General features: G+C 39.8%; 1 protein-coding gene across 1 annotated transcript in view; it reads left to right on the top strand.

Moving 5' to 3' along the window:
• MACROD2 (mono-ADP ribosylhydrolase 2) overlaps positions 1-18071 on the top strand; it is a 1709805-nt gene that overhangs the window by 36169 nt on the left and 1655565 nt on the right. Inside the window, exon 3 of the mRNA XM_060784142.2 lies at positions 9085-9192. Coding sequence (XP_060640125.2) covers positions 9085-9192 — 108 coding nt within the window. The remainder of the gene's footprint in view (positions 1-9084; positions 9193-18071) is intronic.

Here is an 18071-nt window from a genome sequence, read left to right as displayed (position 1 = left end):
TGCCTCTAGAACATGGTCATATAGCCCGAAAAAATCCACAAGAACTGAGGACTTTTTTTGGTGAAAGAACACGTATTGATATTATTAGTTATGTGATTTTATTCCTTAAAAAGTTGCATCTAAGAGAATATTTGGACATTTTTCTTGATCTAAATATTTTTAAATGAAAAAAGAAACTTATTAGTAATAAATATTTTGTCTTTTAGCAACAAACAAGAGCCTGTGTTCAGTAGTGTATTGAGTGTTGGTTCAAAACCTCATTCAGTCAAAGGAATTTACTAGATGACCTTGAAAAGTCACAATCTTTTAGTCTCCGTGGAAAGCAAAGACAGCCCTTCCTGAACATACCTTGGCAAGAAAATGCAGTGATAGAGTTGTCTTAGAGTTGCTATGAGTTGGAAATGACATGAAGGCACACAGCAACTAAAATGATAATACACTGCTTTACATTCAAGCTCTAAGCTGGACTTGTTCTCTTCCCCCTGCAAACCTGGATCTCTCCATTCCTGCTCTGGATGGATACATAGGTTGGATACATGGCACTGCAGGGTGTAACGGAAATCCTATCAATCTTCTATGTTTTGTAAGTGGGACCCAGTTGCTTTGTTCTTTGGGCACAGTTATTTTGTTCTTTTCATTCATTGTGAATTGAAGTTCCAAACCAAAGTACTGTACTCCTTTAGCAATGTGTCTTGCTTTCCCAATGAAATGGTCTTCTGTGAATGAAAGCTGCCGTTGAATTATTCTAGGAACGTACATTTATAAAATCTGATTATGTTACTTTCTATGTAATATAATAAATTGATATTTTAGCATCTAAAAAGCACTTCCCAAAAGCGGTATCATTTTCTGAGTAAAGGCTCCATCTAGTGGTACATCTTAAGGCAGAGCAGTCCAGACTTGTGCAAACTTAAAATAATTTTAAAATACTTAAATATATGTATAGCAGTGTATATGTGTGTGTGTTTGTTTAAAACAGGTTTGATAGTCTTAGGTTTTATCAAGACATTTGCGAAAGAAGAAGCCAAATCAATATCAAATGCCAAACTGCTGAAAGTGTATAGTTTTGTGTGCACTAAATATGTCTTTCAGGAACCAGGAACATATCATGCATCTCCTTTTAATTATGATGCACTTCTTGTATCACAAGCCACAACATTTCTTTTTATAGCATAGCCATGACAGTCCTTTGATTCTGTAAGGAGCAGCATAATCTTGAGCCAATTGGATGAGTGACAGTAGAAATAATTGCAAGCATAGCAATGTGGACAGCTATTTTCTTGGCACCTCTGGAAATGTTGCTGCCATCCAGCAGTCACATAATACATCTTGGTGCCTATGTTATATATATGAGTATTTGTAAAACCTGTATCCTATCTAATAATTTGTACTATGATTCTGAGCTAAAGAGATAGAAGTTCCCTGTAATTGTGTTTATATGGATCAATCACTACATATTATAAAGTGCTAATACTATTTGTGGATAAGTGAAAATAAAAAAACCTGTTTGACAAGCATCCTAGGACTTTGGAATCACTCCATTTCACACTACCCAGGTAAACAAGGTTCCTGCACGTGATGTAACATGCGAAACAAAACTTTTATCAGTGTACGATAGAGATTTGCCTAGCTTTGTAGACTGTGGTCAGTGGGTGTAGTACACAGTTACTCAAAAATCATTGTTTCCTACTGAACAAAGCTAGTGTGTAGAGCAGTGTTTCTCAACCTGGGGGTCGGGACTCCTAAGGGGGTCGCGAGGGGGGGTCAGGGGTCACCAAAGACCATTAGAAAACAGTATTTTCTGTTGGTCTTTGAGGTTCTGTGTGGGAAGTTTGGCCCAATTCTCTCACTGGTGGGGTTCAGAATGCTCTTTGATTGCAGGTGAACTACAAATCCCAGCAACTACAACTCCCAAATGTCAAGGTCTATTTTCCCCAAATTCCACCAGTGTTCACATTTGAGCATGTTGAGTATTTGTGCCAAGTTTGGTCCAGATCTATTATTGTTTGAGTATGGATGTAGGTAAACTACAACTCTAAAACTCAAGGTCAATGCCCACCAAACATTCCCTGTATTTTCCGTTGGTCATGGGAGTTCTGTGTGCCAAATTTGGTTCAATTCCATTGGTGGTGGAGTTCAGGGTGCTCTTTGGTTGTGGGTGAACTATAAATCCCAGAAACTACAACTCCCAAATGACAAAATCAATCCCCCCCCCCAACCTCCCCAATTTTCAAATTTGGGCATATTGAGTATTCGTACCAAGTTTGGTTCAGATCCATCATTGATTGAGTCCATAGTTCTGTCTGGATGCAGGTAACCTACAACTCCCAAAAATCAAGCCCAATGTCCACCAAACCTTTCTAGTATTTTCTGTTGGTCATGGGAGTTCTGTGTGCCAAATTTGGTTAAATTCCATTATTGGTGGAATTCAGAATTCTCTTTGATTGTAGCTGTACTATAAATCCCAACAACTACAACTCCCATATCACAGATTCAATCCTCACCTCCACCCTACTGGTATTCAAATTTGGCCATATCGGGTATTTGTGTCACATTCTGCCTATCAGATATTTACATGATGATTAATAACAGGAGCAAAATTACAGTTATGAAGTAGCATCGAAAATAATGTTATGGTTGGGGGTTGCCACAACATGAGGAACTTTATTAAGGGGCTGTGGCATTAGGAAGGTTGAGAAACTCTGGTGTAGAGTGTATTCATATGGCAGTAAGGAAGAAATTTATTTGTGAGACCTGTTTCTGCCTCCACCTCTTAAGTTTCTCTTTCCTGAGGCATGAGATGTGTCCCTCCAATAACTGTTGAAGCCCACTTTCTTACAGAACTGTTGCTGTTCAGTGGCCTCATCATGCTGAGAGAAGGGATGGTCTAGTGCAGGGGTCCTCAAACTAAGGCCTGTGGGCTGGATACGGCCCTCCAAGTTAATTTACCCGGCCCTCACTCAGGGTCAACCTAAGTCTGAAATGACTTGAAAGCACACAGCAACAACAACAATCCTATCTCACCATTCAAAAGCAGGCCCACACTTCCCATTGAAATACTAATAAGTTTATATTTATTTTAATTACTGTATTGTTTTAAGTGTTTCTTTTTGCACTATAAATAAGATATGTGCAGTGTGCATAGGAATTCATTCTTTCTTTCAGATTATAATCTGGCTCTCCAACAGTTTGAGGGACTGTGACCTCGTCCTCTGTTTAAAAAGTTTGAGGACCCCTGGTCTAGTGGAAGCATGTGTTGTCTTCAAACCACATTATTTGAGAGTTGTATTCATAATTTGTGACAGGAGAGAAAGAATTATGTGCAGTTCGCATTTGGACTTGTCATTCTTGAACAAGTGTTATTGGGATAGCCAGCCATGTTTTATTGAATTGCTCCTTTTATCACTCTATTCAATTAATGTTACTACAGCAACTTCACAGAAAGTTCCTAGCAGACTGAAGGATTTTCATACAATAGAATTCCAGCTAAAATAGCTGATGCTCATGCAACTACCTCTGTTGGTTACAAGTCATTGACAAAATACCGAAATATTTTAACAGAGGTTATAATAATGTTGTAATGTGCATTCTTTCATATCTCATTTGTACATTATGCTGTAGAATATTTTATACTTTGAAAAAAAGCATTATTTTATGCAGTATTGTAACTTTATTTTTATTTTTTAAATCCATGGTGACATTTTGCCATTTCATATTGTTGGCATATGTCCAAAATAAAGTGTGTACCATTCTTTCAATAGCTGTTTCATTTTACTTGAGAGATTCCTTATCTGTGCTGCTGCCTTTTAGCAGACTTTTCAAGTGAAGTTCCCAGTATAACACAACAGCAGCCACAAGGTCCTCAGTGACTTTCTTGGCTCATTAGGTATGGGAACGTAGGACTCGCAAGTGCCAGGACAACACTGACCGCTGGCCTGTTAGAACTAGGTTCAAATCAGCACTGAGCCATGAAACTAACTCCACTTAGGCTATCACCTTTTCTGCTTCACAGACTTGTTTGTATGTATAAAGTGTGTCTGAAGAGAAGCACTGCATTACATAAAAAATAGAATTAGCAGAATGGGGAAGGGAGATAAATGGAATCAATACATCCTTGAGTTTCTTTGAAACCAGAGAATGAGTTGTCCAAAGTCAGCCAGTAAGTTTCCATGGTCAAGCAGTTATTTGAACGTTGGTCTGCTGGAATCTTATTCCAACACTAGTTCACAACTGCTTTCATTACCAGCCATAGTTTTTAAATGTGTTTTGTGCCACTGTTCAATGTTTATGCTATTTTGTGTATGAGATTTATTTTAATTGCTTTGTATTAGTATTAGTATTTTGTTTTGTTTTGTAATTGCTATTGCTTGTATTGATGTAGTGTGGGCTCGGCCTCATGTAAGCCTCACCGAGTCCCTTGGGAGATAGTAGGGGGGTATAAATAAAGTATTATTATTATTATTATTATTATTATTATTATTATTATTATTATCCATTACCTCTTGGAATGATAGGCAAGACCCCAAAGCAAGGATATGTGAAGCTGCAGATTATGGCAAACCCTACTGAAGCAAAGATCTTACGATCCAAGAATCCCATAAAGTCTGACTGGAGAGCCTACAAAATGCCAAGAGAGATGACATATTTTATCTCATGTGGATATGAAGCCATGGATGCTAGTATCACGGATGCAGGGGTCAAACTGTAATCTAAAATATTGGAAAGCATTTGTGTATGACAGAGGTGTTGTGATGTTTTAATTTTACTCATGATCTTTTAACCAAGCCTATGGAAGTGCCCGGTGGGTTAAAGCATTGAGCTGCTGAGCTTGTTGATCGAAAGGTCGCAGGTTCGATTCTGGGGAGCGGCGTAAGCTTCCGCTGTCAGCCCTAGCTTCTGCCAACCTAGCAGTTCGAAAACATGGAAATGTGAGTAGATCAATAGGTACCGCTCTGGCGGGAATGTAACGGCGCTCCATGCGGTCATGCCGGCCACATGACCTTGGAGGTGTCTACGGACAACGCTGGCTCTTCGGCTTAGAAATGGAGATGAGCACCACACCCCAGAGTCAGACATGACTGGACTTGATGTCAGGGGACTACCTTTACCTTTACCTATGGAAGTGAAAGTTTTCCTAGAAGGCTTCATAATTTAATCAGTTGAGGAATTTAAAAATAATAATAATAAGGCTAGAAGGAAGAATAATAAAACAATGTAATACAAGGGAAGAACAGAACTGTCTATGAATATCTCAGATCCAAAGGACGGGAAGACATCACGCTGGGAAGGGTTGGAGGAGGGAATGGTGAAGTCAAATACAATTCGTGTATAAATGTTAGGTAGTATTGCACTGCTCCATTTCTATATACATGTGTATAGTTTTGTTTCATTTTTATGAATATGTAAAATTAAAACACACACACACACATATATAAAAGAAAGAGGGGAATATTATATTTCTACAGTCTTTAGAACCAGAGATGCCTAGTGAAGTATGTTTGAAGACTAGTATCAAATTTTCCCTGGCAAATCAATCTTTCCTTTGGGGAGTTTTTTTCCTTAAGAGAAGGTATTTACACTCTTGGCTGTGTTAACTGGCAGTTGTTTCCACTTGGTCGTACTATAAATGCTAGATAGTTCTCTCACTCCCCTGATCTTGCCAAAGGTATAGCTAGGGATTGATGTGATGGTAGGTCATAACTTTAAAGCAAGGTGAACTGAACTGGATTCAAGACTAAAATGTTGTGAGAATATAGGAATTTGGGGTGGAAAGGGGACCTGGATAGGGCACATCACTATCTGAAGCGATATTATTAACCATCTCATAGCAGCATTCTTGTTGATAGTTTAATTTTCAAGTTCTCCGGCATAGGGATCTTAGCTTTTCCCAGGCTGTCCCTAGATGATATAGAATACAATCTCAGAATTAACCATGCTTGCTGAGACTTCAGGAAGTTGATGTTTTAAAGGTTCATTGCCTGTGTTGTATGAGAAGCTGGGTCAAACTGAATTTACTTGCTCAGTAGTACCTCTGAAGTGCTGGAAGAGAACAAATGATACAGCAGCTTTAACAGCTACTACTATATGTTCCACTGTGGAGTACTTGCAAGTCCTCCCTCTATCGTGTACTCCTTTCTTCTCACAATTCCTTTGTGAACTATACAGAAAAGGAAGGCACCATTCAGGGAGTTGTGCTTACTGTAAGAACTCCTTTGGCAATTGTATATAGAAAGAAACAATAAATCAAAAGTTTCGAGCAATCCGATAGACTAGTTTTCTCCCCTCTGGTGCCCTCCATCTGTTTTGCATTATAAGTCACCCTATTACTTTACCACTGGTGATGACATATGAACCTCTTAAACTTTGTTTACTTGTGACCCCTTTTCATCTGATAAATTTTTACGTAACCCTGGCTATATCTATATAAATAAAAATGTAATGTTCATTTGTGGGATTAACATAACCCCAAAACCACTGGACGAATTGACACCAAATTTGGACACAAGACACCTATCAGGCCAACAAGTGACCATCACTCATAAAAACACTGAAAAACAGAGCAGAAGATACTTTAAAAGCCAAAAAACAAAAATTACATTACAACGCATGAGCAAAACCACATACATATATATGCAAATACACATATACACAAATATATACACGCACATATACACACATAAAACACATATACACAGACTGGGCCACAGCAACGTGTGGTAGGGAATGCCTGATAGGTATATAAAATAAGTATTAAAATAAACAGTTACTGATAACAAATCAGCATTTGCAAAGATTGCAAAACAGGCTGATTTTAGTTTTTGTGCAGTACAACTGCAAACTCTATTGTATACACTGGGTAGAGGGGAAAGTGCACCCTGTGAGCTACATGATGCACCTAGAATGTCCTTTTAATAAAATAAATTAAAGAAAAACAAAATTTTCCCAGCAAAACGCTCCCAAATGGGCCCTGGGAATGTGAGGGAAATTTTTGCAATGTTCCACGGGCTGTTTAACATCTCAGGCATCCAATTCTGGGCACCACAGTTCAAGAAGGAAATGATCAAGCTAGAACATGTCCATAGGAGGGGAGGGGAGGCTTAAAGAGCTGGGTATCATTAGCTTGCAAAAGAGAAGGTTGAGAGGAGACTTGGTAATATTTGAAAGGTTGGTATAAGGAAGAAGAGCAGGCTTGTTTTCTGCTGCCCTGGAGACTAGGATTCAGAGCAATGGGTTCAAATAACAGGAAAGAAGATTCCACCTGAACATTAGGAAGAACTTCCTGACCATAAGAGTTGTTCAGCTGTGTAACTTTCTGCCTTGGAGTGTGGTAGAGAGTGGGACTCATTCTTTGGACAGAGACTGTGCTGTCGCGCGCTGGGCTCCTATAAAAGACTGTAAACAGGACTTAATTTCTGTGAGCCCAACGAGACACCGGGGTTGCCTCAGAGAGAGGTTTTTTGGGATTTTCCTGAAAAGATGGGCTTCAAAGTCTTTAAAGATGCAACAGAATCTTTATTACTGAACAAATAACAAGACTTCAACGATTGGGTTCAAACTTTTCTTAATAAACTGTTGGCTTTCTCAATCTTGCCCCCAAGGGCAGGCTACTGTTCCTTCACTGTTGGGAAAATCCCCGACCTCTACCCTGGGCAATCTGTCTTCTCTTCTGTTGGAGTGGGGCCCCTACACCCGGTCCGATCTTCTTTATGGTTGCCGTGAAGGGCCATTACTGAACAGAGACCTTTGCAGAACTTCCAGGAGGAGGAAGATGTTCACTTCCCAGTGATGGCTGGCTGAAGCGCTGTGGGACTGGATCCCTAGCAAGATAGCTGAGAGGCTGTAAGTTCCTCAGCAAACTGTAAAGTCCCCAGCAAAAGCTGTGCTGAGACAGTATATCCCTGGCCAAGCTATGGGGCTATTTCTCCCCGGCCAAGCTGTAAATGATGAAGCCTTTCACAGGAGGTCCTGGTTTAAGTCCTGTAAGAAAGTCTTCTCTGTGTGGACTGACCTAAAATGGCTCCTATTCCCTCCAAAACCCAAAAAGGGGGCAGAAATAGGGAACCTAATGATAAGTGACAGGTCATTGACCCAATAACTGCAAAGTAAGGAAAGCCATCTAATTGCAAATGCATAGAACTTTAAAAAACATACAACACTCAACAAATAGCAAGATAAGCTTGAGCTCCTGGTATGGTCGTACCAGAACAGAGACCATCTGTAAAGGGTGTTTTGATTGTGCTTTTTCTAAATGACAGGGAGTTGGCCTGGATGGACGATGTGTTCTCTTTCAATTCTATGATTCTCTGATTTTTCTCAACAAGGACTGGCATGAAAATTGTCAGTGGCAAAAAAGTGATTTCTAAACCTCAAGTAGTCCAGCAGATAATTGAAAATGCTCTGCCTCTTAAGACATTTTAGTGATCATTTATGGACATAAAAATGTTGTTGAAGGCTTCCGTGGCTGGAATCACTGGGGTGTTGTGTGGTTTTTGGGCTGTATGGCTGTGTTCTTGCAGCATTTCTCAAGACATTTTGCCTGCATCCATGGCTGCATCCATGGCTGTATCCATGGCTCTCCTCTGAAGATCCCAGTCACGGATGCAGACAAAATGTCTGGAGAAATGCTGCTAGAACACAACCATACAGCCCAGAAACCACACAACACCCAATTAAAAATGCTTTTAGGGCTGAGGGATAGTAAGGAGGGCTGTAATATTTCAAGGTCTCCTAATGGACAGAGTAGCTTCCAAATTCCTGGCAGTTTTTTTCCTGTTAGGTTTAGGCATCTTGGTTGGTGTAAATCTACTTTGTATGCATGCCACTGTTTAAAAGAGAGAGTTGTATGGCACAGATTCATACTTGCAATTGATACTTGCTTAGCATTGACATATGGCTGCATTTATTCGCTTTAATTATTAATATCTGGCTGTTACAGTCTTTTAATATTTATAATATTAAACCTGCAGTAGGAATATGAGAATTCAGTATTGTGACCTGTGGTTTGTCCTTTTCCAATATGTAGTGTTGTATGATTCTGTGTTTGTATGCATGGCTTAAAGCTGTTTTTGTTTTTTTTTTTAACAGAAGAAAACACACAGGAAGCTTTGCCCATGCAGAAATGTCTGAGCGAGAAAGTTTCCCTCTACAGAGGTGATATCACGGTCCTTGAGATTGATGCCATAGTTAACGCTGGTAAGGTTTAAAAATTCTTGGTGTGTCATATCATGTTTACGTGTTTGAGTGTTCAGCAAAACATATCTGGATAGTTTCCAGAACAGAGGATGAAGAATATGTCGAACTCTATGCATTGGTTATTACAAAAACTTCAGATTAGATGCTAAGAAAAATCCAGATTTTATGATTATTGTGTAAATTATGTATAAATTCATGCATGGTGTAAAAGGACCTCCCTTCCACCCATTCAACTTTGCAGTTTTCAAACTCTACTCTGGAGGCCCTCTTGACCAGACCTTTAGATGTGTCTTCAAGATTGGGGGAGGGGGGAGTTGTTTCTGTCTTTATTCCACTTGTCATGAGGGGTTGTTTTTGTGTCAGGAGTGACTGGAGAAACTGCAAGTTGCTTCTGGTGTAAGGGAATTGTTTGTCTGCCAGGACATTGCCCAGGGGATGCCTGGATGTTTTTGATGTTTTACCGTCCTTGTGGGAAGTTTCTCTCATGTCCCCAGATAGAGGAAGCTCATCCTCACTCTCTCTGGATTGGAACCTCCAACCTGTCGGTCTTCAGCCCTGCTGGCACAAGGGTTTAACCCATTGCGTCACTGGAGGCTGAACAAAATGAATGACACTAATGTACATACGTTGCATTAGTAAGCCTGATTTATTGGCTTTCTGATGATTTTGGAGAAATTCAGTGTTGAAGTGTTGATCTTCGAAATCCAGCAATCTGTATCTAGCTTGAGGTATTATTGGGCATTATCAGGATGTTGTTTTGTGAACATGAAGAAAGGAGATTACTGAGTTCTGTTATGAGTGTCACATTATTTTGAGGTGAACGCTTCCTTTTAAAGCTGCATACCAAGTTTCAAATTGACATTATCATTTGAATGTTCTCTTTTGAATATATGTATGTCCCTTTCAATAAATGTTGTCACAGATGCATGTAAACCTTGATAAAAATGTACATCTTTTGCAATACTTTCAGTAAAAGTTTCCCTCTCTCTTTCTCCTGATATACTATCTCAGAAAAGAAGAAAGATTACTTTTAGACCTCAAATGTTCTTACACTTTCAAAAACCTTCAGCTCTTTTTTTCATAAAGAAAAGTTCCATGCTGTCTGGAATGTAAGAAAAAAAGGTTATTCCTTTTGTCAGTGACACTTCTGGGAATTATCTGTGTCGCTCTAAGCCTTTATTTCTTGTAGCCCCAAAGAGAATTTGATTCTTTGGCTCCTTAATGGGTATGTGGTTTTCATTGTGGTAGCTAACGAAAATGTTCAGGATTTTGGGCTTTTGTGAAACATCACAGAATACACTTAATTTATGAATTTGTGAATGTACACAGAAATTATGATATACTTTTATGATACCTATTAAACTTCTTATGTTTGAGTCTGTGGGCATCCATTGTTACTGGACTTGCAGGATTGATTTACATTGGTTTGATGTAGAATTTAATTTTCATATCAAAAATGAAGTAAAGGTCATGGAGTAATGCTAATTTCAACAAGATTACATGGTGCTGGATTCATATATTATCTGAAAAGTAGCATAAGAAAGTTAAAACTAGATTTGGGGGAATATTGATGGAGAGAAATCTGAAACATTCTTCTACTTTATTCACCCGCACTTATGGTCTTGAAATGTTACCTATATTTCTTTCTCTTGCTGTTTATATGGGCACCAACTGCCACCTCTCTGTCAGTTTTAGTGCTATGTCTGGACTAACTATGAAGCTTTTGACAACATGAAATTAATCAAACCAAAGTCATGATTTTAAATTTCACTCAATGTCAAGCTATATCTTATTAATTAGGTGAACTGGGAAACTAAGCAGTGGTTGAAAATATATGACTCTCCAGGTGTTGTTAGACTGCACAGATCAACATAGTGAAAGGTAAGGAGCACTTAAGAGTTGCCATGCAGTGTGGGGCAATTCTTTGCTCACCTTGTTGTAAAGAAAATGGGAATATTTTGGGAGGAAAGCAAGTGAGGAAAGGAATGGACAATCCTGCAAGTTAGGCAGCTGGTGAAAATATTTACAAATGGTTCTAGTCAAGCTGTGGAGACCAAAATTCACTGATTGTGGTAATGCAAATGTATTTAAATTAACTCAATGTATACATTACAAATACACTTGTCAACAAAACACAGAGCTGCCACATTCACATTAAGCAAAAACAATTGGTTCTCCTCTTGAAGGCGGTTGGGTCTACAAACAACACATATCATTAATACACACATTTAGTAGAACAATTTGTTACATCAAGTTTGTAAGTATATATACAGACACTCTACTTACTCATTTATCGAAAAAGGCTCATGTATAAAAAAAAGCTCAACTTTTGAGGTAAGTGATTCACTAACAATGTTCTTGAGGGGTGGAGCCTAGGGGGACATACATAGTGGATAACGGTAGTAATGCATTGTGACATGAATTATAATGATATGTGTTGTTCTTTTGACTCACAAAGGCTCTTGTGAGTCAAAACCGGTTGCAGGTTGGAGTCAACTCGCGTATAACGAAGGGAATAGAACACCTATTGTGATTACTGGAGTCTACTCGCATGCAATAAAGAATAGGACATTTATTGACATTCAAGGACTATATACACATGAAGGTTTTGTTTCATACTTGAAGAGAAGAACCAATTGTTTTTGCTTAATGTGAATGTGGCCGCTCTGTGTTTTGTTCATATGTGTATTTGTAATGTATACATTGAGTTAATTTAGATACATTCACATTACCACAATCAGTGGATTTTGGTCTCCACGGTTTTAGGGGAACCCATTTTTCTAGTCAAGCTGTAACATTTAAAATATATTGGTCCTTTACTCTAAAATGTATACTTCTGTGCACCTTACTATTTCACCTCAAACTGATAGGTGCTTCCTCCCTACCAGGAAATAATTCTAAAATAATGTAATCTCCTATTATAGTCAACTGTCTTCACATGCTTATGTTTTCAACTGATTCTTGGCAAGGAAAAAGTTCCTTATCTTTCAACAAACATTGTATTTCTCCCATCATTTGAAAAAAAGAATGTGTGTGAGAGTTGTGTGTGTGCCTTGAAATGAGTAAAGGAGTTCATCAAATAAGTGCAGTCATGATAGTATGACAAAACTGCACCTGTCTGAATTTCCGTGTCATCTCCATCTGGCTTCCTATGCTATAAGTGATGACAATCTAAGATCTTTTGTATTGTGTAGACGTGGTTTGTGAATATGTGGGATAAAAGTTGAACCAAAACTTGAAAATTAAAATAATTCAGTTAATTGTGTTTTAGCAGTGTCTAAAAGTAAAACAAAAACAAACACTTCACTGCCTTCTGTACCATCTAAGAAGATTACACGTTGACTCTCTCGAGTCAACGTGTAATACATAACTATCTTGTCTGACAGCCTTCTGCCCATTACTTAGCCTGTTATCACCTTATCAATAGCTGTAGGCCAAAATCTAGGAAGGTGTATACTGTAGCCATACATGTACCTAAGATTTTCTGGTCTCTCTTTATCTTGATGGCCTTCCACTCACCATAAAAAGCTCGTTCTTGATCTTGGAAGAGAGGTATTGCAGAGCAGAGCAAAGGGACTCAGCTAAGACAGAACTGTTGATGAGCTGACTGTACCCAATCTCTTTTTATCCACTCATCAATCTCTTTGGATTCTGGCCAGAGTATTAACGCTTTTTTGCTTGACTATTTGCAGAAAACTCATTTAAGCCCCAGAGTTAGTAGACTTGTCCCCCACAGCAGATGAGTAGGATCTGCAACCTGCCACTTTCCCTGCATTTTTCTTACCTATCCATAGGAATTAAATATCAGGCAAGTAAGAATTGCTGCTCTGGAGTTATCCTTGTTCCTTGCTCCACAAGCTGCCCAGAATATCAGAGCAGGGAGATTTCAAGTGGCTGAAACATATATAAATCTTACTCTATAATCAATATGTTTTCCGGGGGGGGGGGGGGGGGCTTCCTAAAAACAGAAAAGTTCCATTTTTTCACCTACTGCTTGTTTGTACTAATATAAACTTTCTCTTCTTTGAATCTTGGGGTGATATGCAGCAGTCTGTATTAGGCCTGGGTAACAACGCAAAAATTTGGTTTTGTAATCGTTTTGTAATTGGGGTGTTTTTTTGTTTCGTTATTTAAAATAATTACAAAATTTTCCCCCCAAAAAGTTCGGTATTTACGAAATTTCGTAAATATTTACAAAACATTTTGTAAAGATGGCGCCCTTTTTTTTCAATATTTTTAAAATATTTTTTAAATTTAATTATTAATTTAGTAGAATAGGGAGGAGAAATTAAAATTATTATTATTAAATTTAAATTATTATTAAGGAGGGAAGGCAGGCACTCACTCTGGCGGGCCCTCTCGCTCGCTCGCCGCTCGCTCGCCCCTCTCGCTCGCCGCTTGTGGGGTTCAGAACGCTCTTTGATTGCAGGTGAACCATAAATCCCCGTAACTAAAACTCCCAAATGTCAAGGTCTATTTCCCGCAAACTCCATCTGTGTTCATATTTGGGTGTATATTGAGTGCTTTTGCCAAGTGTGGTCCAGATCCATCATTGTTTGAGTCCCTCTCGCTCTCCGCTCGCCCGCCCCTCTCGCTCTCCGCTCACTCGCCCCTCTCGCTCTCCGCTCACTCGCCCCTCTCGCTCTCCGCTCACTCGCCCCTCTCGCTCTCCGCTCACTCGCCCCTCTCGCTCTCCGCTCACTCGCCCCTCTCGCTCTCCGCTCACTCGCCCCTCTCGCTCTCCGCTCACTCGCCCCTCTCGCTCTCCGCTCACTCGCCCCTCTCGCTCTCCGCTCTCTCGCCCCTCTCGCTCTCCGCTCACTCGCCCCTCTCGCTCTCCACTCTCTCGCCCCTCTCGCTCGCCGCTCTCTCGCCCCTCTCGCTCGGCTCTCCGCTCTCTCGCCCCTCTCGCTCGGCTCGCCGCTTGCTCGCCCCTCTCGCTCTCCGCTCGCTCACCCCTCTCGCTGGCCAAGTGTGGTCCAGATCCATCATTGTTTGAGTCTGTAGTGGTCTCTGGATGTAGGTGAACTACAACTCCAAAACTGAAGGTCAATGGCCCACCAAGCCCTTCCCTGACAGATGGCCATCCAGGCTCTGTTTCAAAGAGTCTCCACCGCACTCCCTCTGGGGCAGAGAGTTTCACAGCTGAATGGCTCTCACCATCGCCGCTCGCTCGCCCCTCTCGCTCGCCCTCTCCCTCGCTTGCTCAGCCGGCAGAGCTCCCAGCAAGCATTGGCCGGCGGCCATCTTACGTATTTCCGAAATGGACGGAAATACAAAATTTTTTGGCGCCTGCCGTTTCGATATTTAAAAACACTTCCAGGTAAAAAAAAATGTTTTGTTATCGTTTCGTAATTCAAAAAATAACGAATTTTTAACGAATTAACGAATTAACGAAACAAATAGCCCAGCCCTAGTCTGTATCTTTCTTTCCTACTGGTTCTTATGTTAGTGTCAGTGCACTGGGACAGTGAGGATAAATCACTGGTTGGACAGCAGCATTTGCAAGAAATTGGGCTTTGTGGCTGGGTAAATCACTTGAAAGGCATAATATAACTTTTTATTTGCTTTCCTGTTGGTGATACAGTAAAATAAAAATACAGTAGTATTGCTACCAGGTATTAAGAATGCTGTTGAAACCTCTTTTATGTGTGGGAAATGATGTGTTTTACACTGATATTCTGATAATAGAATCCTATACTTGTCTGCTTGGAAATACATTCCACTGTGTTGAGTGTAATTTACTTCCAGTTATAATATGTGTAGGAATTCACTTTAAAGATTTCATGAGAAAAATAATGGTAAACTTCTTTGTAAAATTCCTATATGTAAAAGAAATGGATCAGATAATATAAAATCACTGCACTTTGAAAAATTCAGTGTCTGATGATTATTTTACAGGATAGAAAGTTTTACTGGGTGATTTTTTTCCCCATGGCTTCCATTGACCTTCAGGGAGTTTATGGTTTGCTTTGCAGCATCTTAATGCTGTGAAGCATCACATCCCTGTCAAGCCAAAAATTAAACTTCAAGGTAGAGGTAAGGTGTTTATATATTGGAATTGTGAACTGAATATATTAGTCATGAATTATGTTTAAATGAATGTGTTAGTATAGTCTGTTGACTAATGGAGCTATACCTCCCCACATGAACATCTTGTTAATGCTTAATCAGTCACTGAGGTTGCCATGAATCTGGAGCTTAATGAACAGGTGAGAGGAAAGGAGGAATTTAAATCTGAAATTGATCTGACAGCCTATCACTGATTGCCAATCCATTTCATTTGGCAACATAATTTATCACGCAGTTAAACTTTTATTCTTGTAGCATTCTGGGAGGAAATTAATTCAGAAGCACGCCCAATAATATTGGGTCGAGTCAGATTATTCAAATTTTCAACAATGTTGGAAGAGTGAATGACTGCACAGGAGGAATGGGAAAACTTCCTATTAGTAACCATCTTCAATTTCAACCAAATGTTGTCTTATTAAGATTTATGTCTTGAGCACATTACCTCATGCACAACTGAAATGCACATCTTGATTAAAGGCCAAACTTAATCTTGACCTTCTTATGTGAAGGGCTCTGGGGGTGAGACCTGGGAAAAAGGTTGGCTCATGACTCTGGAAAGTGTCAAGCAGAAGTGTGGATATGAATGCATTTGTGCATACATATGCAGTTACTGCATGTTGCTTGTATGGCAATCAGTTACTGTGTCTGCATATATTAATTTATTTTTTAACAAATTAATTTATATTCCAGCCATTCACTGACCTGTTATTTTCCCGTACGGATTTCTTACTTCCCTCACCAAGGATGCTTCCAGACAGTGCCAAAATGCGGGTTTAAGAAGAGGGACAAATAAACCCAGGGGCAGAAGGCAGGTCCCCACACAGACCTGCCAATCCCAACTTTCTTTGCTTGTTGTCCTCACAGTCTTTCTGTGTCTCGAGATAGAATCATAGAATCATAGAATCATAGAGTTGGAAGAGACCTCGTGGGCCATCCAGTCCAACCCCCTGCCAAGACACAGGAATATTGTATTCAAAGCACCTCTGAGAGATGGCCATCCAGCCTCTGGTTAAAAGCCTCCAAAGAAGGAGCCTTCACCACACTCTGGGGCAGAGAGTTCCACTGCTGAAAGTTTCTCATAGTCAGGAAGTTCTTCCTCATGTTCAGATGGAATCTCCTTTCTTGTAGTTTGAAGCCATTGTTTCGCATCCTAGTCTCCAGGGAAGCAGAAAACAAGCTTGCTCCCTCCTCCCTGTGACTTCCTCTCACATATTTATACATGGCTATCATATCTCTTCTCAGCCTTCTCTTCTTCAGGCTAAACATGCTCAGCTCCTTAAGCCGCTCCTCATAGGGCTTGTTCTCCAGACCCTTGATCATTTTAGTTGCCCTCCTCTGAACACATTCCAGCTTGTAGTTTGAAGCCATTGTTCCGTGTCCTAAAGATAAAATGGAGGGTGAATGGGGGACATCCATTGTAAGGTTTTTTTTTAAAAAAAATCACTCAATTATGTGCTGATGTTTATGTGTGCACACGGGAATATCCTAATACAAATAAGGAGAGATTCCTATGTGTGCATATACAAATCAGTGCATAACTGCAATTTTTTTTAAAATGCCACTGGATTTCCTTTCCCCCCCAATTGGTAATTCACCATTTAATATTATAAAGTTTAAAATAAACACATTTGGGGACATCTAATGGCTCTCTGCTTCTCCTCTCTTGAAACCATCTGGAAATCAGCTGTATTTCCCTGGGAGCCTGAACAGTTGATCAGCTGTTCAATGCGTTTTAAAAATGGCACAGGTGGGAAGTAGTCTTCACAGGGGATAAAGAGGGAAATCCTGAACTTTACACAACTGTAGGGCCACACAATCATGGAAAAATCCACTTTTTTCTCCTGGAACTGGGATAAAAGAGGACCTTTTTGAATTGGGTTTTTCCTCTGTTGCTGCAATTGAGTGTGCATTTAGCACAAATGACATCTGGCCACCCCTTTTAACCCATCCTCTCCCAAATTATAGGTACTGCCTGGAAGCGCCCCAATATATTCTTTCAGAAATGTTTGTCCCTTTCTCCATTCCTTCAACCTCAATTCTTTCCTATTTCAATCATAACTTCTGCATCACTCATTCATGCATGCACCTGAGATCAAATCTTATATATGTTGGGAAATCTCTGAAAACAGAAGGTATAAAACGTCTTATTGGCATGCTAAAAATATGGTCTTGGAGAGGGAAAGGGGATCTAGACCTAGGGAATCACCTGGCTGTAGTTGCTGTACAAAACAAAACTGACCCATCATCCTTCCCCTGTGCTACCTGTGTAGTTACAACAACATGCTGTGCATCTGGATGAGCCCGCTGCTCCCTCTTGTTAGTTTATCCCTTTTCGGCACAACCATGTGCCATGTTCAGTTATGCGACATAGGGACAGAGAAGAAGCTAGGTTTCCAGACTCCTCTATATGCCAGAGTCTTATGCTATTTATCTTTAAATGCAATGGTAGGGTATCTGTGCCATGCATCACTGTACAGTTATGGTCTCTTTGCATATTTTTGGAATGCAACTGTCAACCTGAATACACAGAGAAAGTCTTGGAAAATGTTGTTCACCTTAGGTGACTATGTAACAATGATGTTGAACAGTTCTGCTTCAGTGCACCATTTTAGAATCACTGTTTATAAAAGCCTAAGTCTCTGCAGTGTGTGTGTGTGTGTGTGTACGTACATACATACAAAATATTAGTGACCATAACTCAGGAATAAAAGCTTGTTTTCCTTGGAGTAGAAAAGAAATAAATTGCAAACTATGCCACTGGCTTAAAGGGATGGACAGATGAGATAATTCCTAGTCCTATTTTTCCA

This window comes from Anolis sagrei, chromosome 1 (genome assembly GCF_037176765.1).
Source record: "Anolis sagrei isolate rAnoSag1 chromosome 1, rAnoSag1.mat, whole genome shotgun sequence".
NCBI classification, from domain to species: domain Eukaryota; kingdom Metazoa; phylum Chordata; class Lepidosauria; order Squamata; family Dactyloidae; genus Anolis; species Anolis sagrei.
Note: the sequence above shows the minus strand (reverse complement) of the source record. Positions and strands in the feature narration are given on the sequence as shown.